The sequence below is a fragment of the Cetorhinus maximus genome, chromosome 3, assembly GCF_964194155.1.
Source record: "Cetorhinus maximus chromosome 3, sCetMax3.hap1.1, whole genome shotgun sequence".
NCBI lineage: Eukaryota > Metazoa > Chordata > Chondrichthyes > Lamniformes > Cetorhinidae > Cetorhinus > Cetorhinus maximus.
Genome location: NC_135881.1, coordinates 50,461,673 through 50,474,477, shown reverse-complemented (window position 1 = coordinate 50,474,477; position 12,805 = coordinate 50,461,673). Strand labels below are relative to the sequence as shown.

At 40.1% G+C, this 12,805-nt stretch overlaps 1 protein-coding gene across 4 annotated transcripts in view; it reads left to right on the top strand.

Annotated features, from left to right (window-relative positions):
• The first annotated feature begins 283 nt into the window (after nucleotides 1-283).
• LOC144678302 (sickle tail protein-like) overlaps nucleotides 284-12,805 on the top strand; it is a 599,821-nt gene continuing 587,299 nt past the window's right edge. For all 4 annotated transcript variants that reach the window (XM_078538135.1, XM_078538149.1, XM_078538129.1 and 1 more), the window contains exon 1: nucleotides 284-545. In XM_078538135.1, the coding sequence (XP_078394261.1) occupies nucleotides 473-545 (73 nt within the window). In that variant the 5' untranslated portion in view covers nucleotides 284-472. The remainder of the gene's footprint in view (nucleotides 546-12,805) is intronic.

Genomic DNA, 12,805 nt, shown 5'->3' with positions numbered 1-12,805 from the left:
GCAACCTTGCAGCAACTGGTCTGAAAATGACGCAGTCTAGCTGCAATCATGTTATTAATAATTACAGATGGGACGCAGCTCAGAGCGGCGCGAGCACCCACCTCCCCCCTTTCTCTCTCACCCCATTCCTTAGCCTCACTCCCTTGAACAGCTGCCCAGGTGAATGAAAGGCGGCTTCCGGCCGGCAGCGAGCAGAATGGGCGGGCCCAGGACTGCAGTCTTAGCGTGAAGTGCGCTGCACTCTGACAGCAGCTGGGAGTGAATGAGACCGAGCGAGGGCAGTGATAGAGCGTGAGGGGGGGGGAAGAAGAGTATGACAGAACTGCGATTCTCCCGAGCTCTGCAAAGCGCTCATTTCGCTTCTTGTTGACTTGACATCCCAGGCAAACACCCTGCGCACACGTTTAATAAAAAGCACGGCAAGGAAGAACTCTGAGCTTCGCAAGAATTTAAAAAAAAAATCGCCACAGTGATGTCTGGAAATCGGGTTCAGTTCGCAGGACTACCGCCCCCGGGAGATGCGAAGGATCGCCACCAAGTACCACGTAAGTGTTTATATTTTTTAAAAAGGAAAAAAGTTTTGACTTATTCTTAGCTTAGGCACGTGTTGTTGGCAGAAAGTAAACTAATTAATTCTATCTGTGACCTTAGCGAGTGGTTGTGAGGTGAAGTAGTAGTGGCGATACAGTATGTTGTGTTTACATAGCTTTGTAGACTTAATATCGACCCTAGCTACTTCCAACTTAACTTCAGTACTTAACAGTGAATGGCCAGGAGCTGTGTTAACATTCCTGTTCTTTTCAAAGACATACTTAAAATTCCAATATTTACAATTAATATTTGTCCACAACCTATGGTTTAAGCAAAATGTAAAAATTACATATATTAACATGATTTATGTTTACTTCAGATTAGAATATACTCATACTTAACCTTGTACAAATTTCAAAGTATTTTATCCCTAATTTCTGGGCATACGGTATGTGTGTTTGTTTATATAATATATATATAAATAGAGAGAGATTTTTTCCCCTTGTAACTTATGCACGTTTGACGGCAGACAGTCTTTGTTCTCTCGGTAAGTTATGCTCCAAAGTGCCCATTCGTCTTGTGGGTAGCTTCTGCACCTGTGTAGCCAAGGTACTGGCACTTTTCACAATGGAAGCAGAGAAAAATACATTGCACAATGTTGTGCGGAGATTGCTGTAGTTAGTAAGACATGCTATTTCAATAACAACAGCAGCTTCTGCTTATTTACATAGGGCTTTTAACACAGTAAAACATCCCAAGGTGTTGGAGTATTTTAAACCAAAGTTTGACAGTGAGCCATGTAAGGTAATGTTAGGCCAGATAACTAAAAGCTTGGGCAGGGGTAGGTTTTAAGGGATTCCTTAAAGAGGAAAGAGAGGTTAAGGGAGGGAATTGTAGTGCTTAGGACCTTGGCTGTTGAAGCCACTAATGGTGAAGTGATTAAAATCGGGGATGCTCAAGAGGCCAGAATCAGGGGAGTGCAGATATCTGAAGGTGATGATGTTAGAGAGAGCTGAAGCCATTAAGGGATTTGAAAAGCAGGATGAGAATTTTAAAACTGAAGTGTTGTTTAACTGAGGCCATTGTAGGTCAGTGAGCATAGAGCTGATGGGTGAATGGAACTTGGTGTGGCTATTTTAGTTCTGTGAACAGCAATGCACTATTACCTCAAGTACTGAATAAAATTACTCTTGTGGGTTACATGTGATGCTCATGATTGTATCATAACTGTCTAATGTTTAGTTACATGAAAATGCAGCATCTAGTGTGCTAGCATAATAGTTTCTGGGACAGTATGGCATTTGTAGTTATTGTGATTCTGTGCTAGCAGATGTGTAACAGTCACTTGGTCTTCTGGTGTGAACTTTGTTTTTGGCTATTGTTGGAAGAAACAACAAGCTTGATATGGTACAATATTTGGACAAGTTAAAACTGGGTGGTATAGAAATGGAATGAGGTTGTTCAATGGTTTGGGTTTATGTGCACAATTGGCCCCAAACCAGCAAGGGTCCTTGATCACATATTAAGTGAACTTTAACCTCTGCTTTTAAAACTTTGCATTATGGACTGCTAAAAATTGCTGCAACCTGCAAACAGTGCCTTTTAACACTTAAAAAAAATCTATGAGGAGATAAAAGGAGTTCCAACACTGAAGTAAGTAGTTATCTTATTTCATCCTGATTTTGCATCTCCCATTTAATATCTATTAAACCCTTGTAGCTGAGATCTCTTGTCCAATTGGAGATAGATTCTTCACCTCGCTGTAGCTGTGATTGCAATGCCAGCCAGTTTCCATGAATGTGATTTAAAATGAAAAGACCAAGTCTGGGTTTCCTTCTGTTACTTCATTTCCTTAATACATCAAGGAAAGCACTTTCATTTATATTGCACCTAGCATGTCCTTAGGATATCCCAAGATGTTTCACAGGCAATGGATTACTTTTGAAGTGTAGTCATTGTTGTTATGTAAGTAGAGCAGTCAATTTGCACATGTCCAGGTCCCACAAATAACAGTGAGATAAATGAGTAATTAATCTCTTGGTGATGTTGACTGAGGGATAAATTTTAGCCAGGATGCCAAGAGAATTCTCTTGGCAAGGTGCCATGGAAATGTTTACACCCATCTGAATAGATGAATGAAACTTTGTCTTTCAGATGAGGTATTAAACCAGCCTTTGATAATGCAGCATTCCTCAATATTACACTGATTTGCGTGCCTAGATTATGTGGTCAGGTCCTGGAATGGAACTTGAACCCACAACCTTCAGACTCTGAGGAAAAAGTGCTAGCAAACTTAAAACTATCACTTTAAAGGCCTTATTCAGATAACCATGTAGATTTTTTTTCTGATCATCCATTATTATTCAGTGTATAAGATAGGAACTTCCTGAAATGGTGACTTTACTTTCAAATGCTATAAGTTAGAACTTCAATGTCCTGAATCTCCAATGGTGCCTTTGTACAGTGGCTTGGAAGTGGCACAGCTAATGGCAAATAACTCTCCTAACAGCTAAAAATATTTGCAGATCACCAACTAAGTGAAGCACAGATACCACGCTGTATTGCATGAATTATTTGGTTGCCCATAAGTTAGATTGTCCACTAAGTCAAAGATGGAGAATCATTGATCAGTTTGACTCCTAAAGAATGATAGAAGTAACCAAGAGATACCTGGGTATATAGTGCTAACTTATTTCAAATCCTGTGTCCCAAAATGGGGTGAGTGAACCACTAAACTAAAATAACTAGAGTTATTTTAAAAAGTTGATGTCAAATGTCTTGAAATTCATATTTTGCAAAGGGGAACAATTCTGCTTTGGGTCAGCCATTGTCTTTGACTGGTGTTCAGCTGGTTCTGCTATCTGCAAATACACACCTCAAATTTTCTTTTATTCTATTAAATAAACAGAATTGCCATTAAACATACTTAGCATTTACTAAGCTAATGCATGTTCAAGCTTGTTGAGATTCTTCAATAAAATTTTGCAGTTTCCTACATTCAATATCAATCACACTGCTGCCAGGTCACCACACTATCCTGGTTCACTTTAAGTGACATCATTATTGCAGCAAATTCAAAAGAAAGATAGATTTGCATTTACTTAGCACCTTTTATGACCTCAGGATGTTCTCGAGCATTTTACAGCCAAAAAGTACTTTTTGAAGTGTATCCTTGTAATGCAGGAAATGCAGCAGCCAGTTTGCACATGGCAACCTCCTGCAAACAGCTATGTGATAATGGCCAAATAATCTGTTTGTGGTTTTGGCTGAGGGATAAATATTGGCTCGGACATTTGAAATAGTGCCATGGGACCTTTTACATCAACTGAGAGGACAGATGGGGCTTCAGTTTAATATCTCATCTGAAAGACAGCACCTCTGACTATGCAGCAATCCCTCAGTACTACACTGGTGTGTCTGCCTAGTTTTCGTGCTCAAGTCTCTGGGGTTGACTTGGGCAAGAGGACTACCACTGAGCTACTGTTCCTTCGATTTTATAGTGGGGATGGTGGGTGGAGCTGGTAGCAGAGCTATTATGATGGTTTGCCTAACTGTTCCTATGAAGCTCACACCAGGGTGGTGCTGAGGGTCTCAGGAAGTTTTGGCATTGAATAAGTAATGGCATGAGTACACTATCTTGGTGTATGCCATATATGCATCCTTACTATAGTACAAGGTTTCAGGAAGTTCCAGCCATAATTTATTAGTATATGGTTGTTGCAGTAAAACCTAACAAAAAGGTTAGGCTTGGATTTTTAAAGATTGTCTGTCAAATCAGTTTGTGTTGTGTGTTGTGCCAACTGTCCCTTAAATTTCAAATTATTCATTGTACTTGTACTCCAGGGTCCGCTACTCTATAAGTCTTTGATAATGAGTGGGAAATGGCATGCATGCCAATTCTACGACCCCCAAAAAGATGAAAGGGAACTTGGGGAAAAAATGAATGGTAACTACTATAGACCACAGAGATAGGTGCATAATTTAAAAAAAAATCTGAGTCGAGGTACCATAATGAAGTGGCTGTTGGAATAGCTGAAGTTGCCCGTGAGTAGAAGACTTGCTTGGTTAGTTTGTGAGGAAAAACATACTTTGCTGAGAGCCCTGTAGAAATCTATAATCTTTGGGAAAATTATATTTGTAGCCCAAAATAAGACTAAATTGTAATCAGGTTTTTAAAATCTCTGTTCTGGTCAAGTTACAGTGGACACTTTCAACTTTATTTAGTTTGTTGCATTCTTGCCTCTCCATCAGAAAGTTGTGAATTCAAACCCCACTCCAGGAAATGAACAGCTTGTATAGCTTGACACTCTCATTCAATCCTGAAAATCTATATTATTGTTTGAGGTATCAACTTTTCAGATGACATGAAATAAGGTACTCTCCTCTGGGTCAGGTAGGCAACCACTTGATCATGTCACTATTCGAATACATTTGTTCTAATGTAAGGAATTGTAAGTGTTATTTGCAATGATCTATCTTTTAGAAAGTTCAATTAAGGTACGATAGTTTTTGGCCTGAAATCCTGCTGAATTGAGTGAACTTCCTCTCTCCTATTCATAGTAAATGGAAAGAGCTTCACTTTCTTTCCAGTTGGGGATTTTTGCAGAGTAATTATCTATTTCAGTTCGTCACACATTCCAGGAAATAGACTTTACATACCCTGATGTATGGAATTGCTCATTATTTAATTTGTAACAAATTGGACATTTTATTCATCCTATTGGCTCTGCTAAGAAAAGAAATATTAAGGGAGTTGGCTGGACAATTCAAGAATATATCCAGGGTCCGACTTAGTGTTGCACTTGGTAAGCTGCCTATTTTATTTGACAAAGAACTGCTTGTTATCATGGGAATAAGGTTAGTCTGTGGAGGAAGAGAAGTTACTGTTAATTTGGGCCAAGGCAGAGCCCCATCCCATGGCATTTCTTTAGCAGAACATATCTGACAAACAAATACCTCCAAGCCTTCATTTAACGTTTCTTCTGAAGTAGCTCATGGTTGGATTGAAAAGACCAAATTTGTGAGGATTTGAAACGAGGCTGAACGATTTGCCTAGCTTGTGGTAGGGGGAGAATCTCCAGGAGAAACTCTCCCTGTGTAAGACAGTTCTGGGGTTAACAGTTACCAGGCTGGGAAAGGAAGGGAAGGAAACCATTAGAGCTAAGAATCATTTTGGACTGATTCCGGGAGAAGTGAGTGTCTACTTAAGGCTCACTCCTGAGTTCTCTACAGAGGCACCTTTTGGACCAATATGTGTCTGTACATCAGAGGAGGGAAAAAACAATCTTGGCTGTGATGTCCACCATAGTTGGTTAGCTGACACTCACTGTTTGATGTTCACAGATTGGAAGGAGATAATAGGATGACTGCCACCCATTATTTATCTTCATTTATAATCTAATAGAAGTTTTCGAAATTTTGTCCTTATCAATCCTTAGGAGGTGAAAAAGACTCAACTTTGCATAACAATTATTTCTCATTCCTAGCATTCTAGTACATCTTCACTGTATCCTTTCCATGGCATTAATACTGGTCCTATAATGGAATGCTCAGAGCTTCAAGCAATTCTCAAACTGACCTAACCAATCTCCTATAGAAATTCAAGCTACATTTAATGCCCTAATATATTATACATGGAACTCCTTTTTTGTCTTTTTATGGCTTTTTCTACCCGCAGTTCCAACTTTAAGATCAATCTGTGCGCAGGTTTTGAACTTTCTATTCCTCAATTCTTAAGTATCTTGACGTTTGGAATAAACTTTCTTTCCCTATACTCTTCCCAAAATGTATTTATTTATGATTCTCTGCATTGATCTGCATGTGTCACCTATTTAATAGCACTATTAATTTCTCTGCATCCTCTGTGTTCCTGATCGTTTGCAGTGCACCCAAATTCAAAATTACCAACAAATGTCATTATTCTCTTTGTGCCTATGTTTAAACCATTTGTCTGAATCAAAAACAAAAGTTGTTCCAGCACACTTCCTTGGAGGACATTACTATCCATATCACATTAACCTGAAAAATTCCATATAATTACTTTTTGCTTTTGGACCCCAAGCCATTTCTGTATTCATGCAACTACATTTTCTTTTGCATACTTTTCATAACAAGTTGTACTTTATCAAATGCCTCCTGAAAATTCATATGTACAATATCTGCCACATTCCCTTTATCTTTATTCTGAATCCTCCTCAGCATCAACGTCCCACAGGTTGCTGTTGACAAGAAACTGAACTGGACCAGCCATATCAATACAGTGGCTACAAGAGCAGGCCAGAATCTGGGAATTCTGTGGCTAGTAACTCCCCACCTGAATCCCCAGAGCCTGTCCACCATCTACGAGGCACAAGGCAGGAGTATCATGGATGGGCAATAAATGCTGGCCTAGCCAGCAATGTCCCCCCACATCCCATGAATGAATTTTTAAAAAAAATCTCCACTTAAATTAGCGCAACTTCAATAACGCTCAAGAAGCTCATCACGATCCAGGGTAACACAGCTTGTTTAATCAGCATTCCCTCCCCGCCATACATGCACAGTGGCAGCAGTATGTCCGAATTAGGAGAAGGAGTAGGCCCCTTGGGTTTGCTCCACCATTTAATAAGATCATAGCTGATCTGACTGTAACCTTCCGCCTACCCCTGATAACCTTTCACCCCCTTGTTTATCAAGAATCTATCTACCTCTGCCTTGAAAACATTCAAAAACTCTGCTTCCAGTGCCTTTTGAGGAAGGGACTTTAAAAGACTCTCTGCCCTCTGAGAGAACTTTTTTTTCATCTTTGTCTTAAATGAGCGAACCCTTATTTTTGAACAGTAATCCCTAGTTCTAGATTCTCCCATAAGAGGAAACATCCTCTCCGCATCCACCCTGTCAAGACCCCTCAGGATCCTTATATGTTTCAATCAAGTCACCTCTTCCTCTTCTAAACTCCAGCGGATACCAGCCTAGCCTGTCCAATCTTCACCAGACAACTCGCCCATTCCTGTGTTAATTTAGTAAAAATCCTCTGTAGGGAAGACCAATGCAAAATACCTGTTCAATTAATCTGCCATCTCCTTATTTTCCATTATTAATTCCCCAGATTCACTTTCTATCGGACCAACGCTCACTTTGTTAACTCTTTCCTTATTTAAATATCTATAGAAACTCTTACTATCCATCTTTATATTTCTAGCTAGTTCTCTCCCATATTCTAATTTTTCCCTCATTAATTTTTTTGTCATCCTTTGCTGTACTTTACATTCTGCCCAATCTTCAGACCTGCTACCCATCTTTGCGCATTATATGCTTTTTCTTTAAGTTTGATACTGTCTTTAACTTTTTTAGTTAGCCAGGAATGGTGGGTCCTCCGCTTGGAATTTCTCTTTCTCGTTCGAATGTATCTGTTCTGTGTATTCTGAAATATCCCTTTAAATGGCTGCCACTACATCTCTATTGACCTATCCCTTAACTTCATTTGCCGGTTCACTTTAGCTAGTTCTGCTTTCATGCCCTCATATTTGCCTTTATTTAAGTTTAACATATTAGTCTTGGATCCACTCCTCTCCTTCAAACTGAATGTAAAATTAAATCATATTATGATCACTGCTACTTAGAGGTGCCTTCACCATGAGATTATCAATTAATCTTATCTTGTTGCACATCTTGTAGCTCTAGTACATCCTGCTCTCTGGCTCCAGAATGTGCTGTTCTAAGAAATTATCCCAAAAACATTTTATGAATTCCTCATTTACACTACTTTTTCCCATCAGATTTTTCCAGTCTATATATAGATTAAAATCCCCCATGATTATCACTGTATGTTTCTGACAAGCTCCTATTATCTCTTCCATTATACTCTGGCCTACTGTGTAGTTACAATTAGGGGGCCTGTACACTGCACCCACAAGAGACTTCTTGCCTTTATAATTTCTCCTCTCAACCTAAAATGCTTTTGTACCCTGGTTTCCTGAACTTAGGTCATCTCTCTCTCTAATGTGCTAATACCATCATTAATTAACAGAGCTACCCCTCCCACTTTTCCTAGCTTCTTGTCCTTCCTAAATGTCTCATACCCTTCAAGATTCAGGTCCCAATCTATGTCATCCTGTAGTCATGTCTAACAGATGGCTAACAGATCTTACTTATCTATTTCTATTTGTGCTATCAGTTCATCTGTTTTGCTTCGAATACTACGTCCATTCAGATACCGAGCCTTTAGTTTTGACCTTTTGTTATTTTTGTAATGTCCAGCTTTGTCTGCTGATTTACTTTTAGATTTGTACTCTGTTTCCCTTCCTGTCAGGGTCTGTTTATCATTTCCCATATTAGTACCTTTTGGTCTTGCCTTGTCTCTACTCTTTGGTTTACCACATCTTCACAAATTTGATCCCTTGCCCCCACTGTTTAGATTTAAACCTTCTGTACTTCCCTAGTTATGCAGCTCATTGGAACGCTAGTCCCTGCACTTTCAGGTATAGACCGTACCAATGGTACAGCCCCCACTTTCCCCAGTACTGGCGCTAGTGCCCCACGAACCAGAGTCCCACAACAGCCTTTACGCCATGCATTCATTTTTCTAATCTTGTTTGGCCTATGCCAATTTGCATTTGGCTCAGGTAATAATTCGAAGATTATTACCTTTGAGATTCTGCTCCTTAATTTGGTGCCTAGCTCCTCATACTGACTGTGTAGAATCTCCTTCCTCATCCTGCCTATATCATTGGTATCTACATGGACCATGACAACTGGATCCTCCCCCTCCCACTGTAAGTTCCTCTCCAGCCCTGAGCAGATGTCCCAAACCCTGGCACCAGGCAAGCAACACAGCCATCTGGACTCACGCTCTTTGCTGCAGAGAATGGGGTCAATCCCCTTCGTTATATTGCACCCTACTACCACTACTTTCCTTTCTTTTCCCCACTTGAATGGCTTCCTGTACCGCAGTGCCATGGTCAGTCAGCTTATCCGCCCTGCAGCCCCAACTCTCATCCAAACAATCTGAAAGAACCTCAGACCTGTCGGACAATTGCAGAGGATGACTCTCCTGCGCTCCTGCCCCCTGGGTCCCTTTAGCTGCAGTCACACCCTCTTGTCCCTGACCACTGACCAAATCAGAAGACCTTATCCTAAAAGATGTGACATGCTGCCTGGTACAAAGCATCCAGGTAACTTTTCCTCCTCTCTCGTGTGTCGCAGCATCTGCAGCTCGGTCTCCAGCTCAATGACTCTGAATCGAAGCTCCTCAAGCCACAAACACTTACTGTGGACGTGTTTGCCCTGGATCACATTGGCACCCACAAGCTGCAGCCTTGACACATCACCTATCCTGCCATCCACTTCCTCCAGTAAAAAAAAAGTTAGAAAAACAAAGGAACACCTCCTTCCCCTCCTCACCAAACTCTCTCAACTTCCCAAACTCCCAGCACTCTGTTGAAAATCGTACTCACCATGCACTGAGATATTTGAATTTATATGTTCCGAAACTAAAGGGACTAGCTGAGCCCAGGTACAGAAACACCAGTTCAAGGTAGTTTCCTTAATTAACTGTTTACAGCTGATTCCCAGTAGATAGCTTCTATCTCCCTGCTTGGGCCCGTGGATGAGATTTATAATTTAAACAGCACATAATATTGCTTAATATGGTTAAATGCAAACAATATTGGATTTTTAGAAAGAGATTTAAGATTCCCTCAGTTCACCAAACTCCACTCAGTTCAAGACTGCACTCCAGCTGCAAGATGCACTCTGCTGCCCCTTTGACAGCCCTGTCAAAACCCATGACCTCTACCATCTAGAAGGAGAAGGGCCGCAGACACAGAGGAACACCACCACCTGCAAGTTCCCCTTCAAGCCACATACTATTCTGACTTGGAACTATTTCGGCATTGAGTCAAAATCCTGGAACTCATTCCCTAAGAGCACTGTAGGTGCACCTACATCAGAAGAACTGCCATGGTTTAAGAAGGTGGCCCACCACCACCTTGAGGGCCATTGGGGGTGAGCAACAACACTGGCCACGCCAGTGATGCACATATCCTGTAAACACATTTTAAAAAAAGGATTCCCATTAAATGAATCAAGCATAACCTGTCCATTAAAAATTAATGTTAATTGTTCCTGATTAGTCAGTCCTATCTAATCTCTCTATACCACCAAAGAAATACCTCAGTTATCTACCAATAGGATGAGAGTGTGTTTAATTTTTTATGGCACCATTGGTTAGTAGCTCTGGTTATTCTACCTGCATTGACAGTATTTAACTGGCTTATAAGGTATTGTTAGCTCTCTTGATCTGACTCCTCCACTGCTAATTTTTCATGCTGCTTGTCCAACATCCAGTACTAGATGAGAAATTTCTTCCAATTAATATTGGGAAGACCAAAGCCATTATATTCAGTCCCTATTACAAACTCCATTCCTGAGTCACTGACTCCACATCTGTCCCAGTCCACTGCCTGAGCATAAACCAGACTGCTTTTAACCAGGTGACCTATTTGACTGAGTTGAATTTCAGATCCCTATGCTCTCCATCACCAAGATCACCTCCTGTCACCTGTGTAATACTGCCTATCTCTGCTGCCTCTGCTGATTTGCTAAAACCCTCAGTCATGCTTTTTTAACCTCTTGACTCGATTATTCCAATTCTTTCCTGGCCAACGTCCCACTTTGTAAACTTAAGCTCATTCACAAATTTTGCCTGTATTCTACCTCTCAATAAGTCTCGTTTACCCATGTGTTTACTGACCTACTTGAAACTCTCATCTTAAGGCCTTGCCCCTCCCTATCTCTATAACCTCCCCTAACTTTGCAACCGTTTTCAGGTTTCTCTGCACTTCCTCAACTCTAGTCTCCCTGATTTTCACCGCCCCATTGTTGACGGCCATGCCTTCAGCTACACAGGCACTAAGCTTTGGAATTCCCACCTCATCTGCCTCTCTCACATCCACTGTCCCATCATTTAAGATGTTCAATTTTGCGTGATAATTACTCCTGTGTAGCGACTTGGGAAGCTTTACTATGTTGAAGCTGCTATATAAATGGAAGATCTTGTTTATAACTTATCTCAACAATTGAAGAACAGCAGAAAAAAAAAACATAGGCTCCTGAAGAGCAGCTGGTGAGACATGCCAATTTTTTGCAATAAGATAAAAATGTGGACAAAATGCCCCACTATCACAATTGATGCAGCTGTGTTGAGAATGTTTGTTTGTTTGTTTTTCCTCATGTTTCTTCTGTTCCCCATGTAGACCTATTACTCACTGGGAAGAGGAAGAATTTACCATTGGTGATGACAACTATAAGAAGTTTGTTTAAATTCTCAGCTTGAAATGAGTATACAGATGGGGGCTTTTTTCTCCAGCCAAATGATAATATCCTTGCATCTTGTCACTTTAGGACAACATACTGATCTGAACGAGTTCAGGTTTTTGTTTGGTGTAATGTTATATCTGTTTTTTAGTGAAAATGATTTGGTCTGTGATTTTAGTAAATACTTGAAGTTAGCAAAGAAAAGCAAGCTATAAAACTCTGAATTTCTGTTGTATGTAGGTTTTCTGGAGATTAAGCAATGACAAAAGAATGAAACTTGATCATATAATGTTAGATATACATGACACTCTGAAGTATTAAAATAATTCCAATTTAAGTTTTAGACCTATCAAATGTTTCTAGTTTTTATTCAGGTGACACTAACATTTTTTTTCCAAAAATATACTTTATTCATAAAATTTGTAAAAGTACATCCAAAAACATTTCAGATTGAAAACTAGAGTGCAATAAAATTCAACTTTTCTCCACACAGCACGTTACACTCTGAGGTGCCTCAACAGTTGCAATACTCTTGATCTCTTGATATTTACTTTGTAAGATATTTTTTACACCCCCCGCCCCCCCCCCACAATAGCAACTGGTTTATTCTTGACTTGGGTCCAAATGATTGTTCCACATTACACACCTTGTCCTCCAATGTTCACTTGCATACAGGAAAATTGATCAGGCCAGAAGTATTGAAGCTAAATATATTTGTAGCAGGAAATATGGCATTACAATCAAATAGAGGTGGTCTCTTACCTCTTGCTATTTTTCTGTAGACTTATTGAGCCTCCACTGGTCTTTTTGCATTTGTCAGAGTGTGAACTAGTGGAATGGCAGCTGCAAGCCCTTTTGGATTTGCACTACTATTTTAGTCTGGGTAAATTAGATTGAGCTAAATGACTATCTGACCGAGGTGGAGTTAATTCCTGCAACTTGATTTTCTCAGATCACTGTTGACCTTTCCATGACAGCA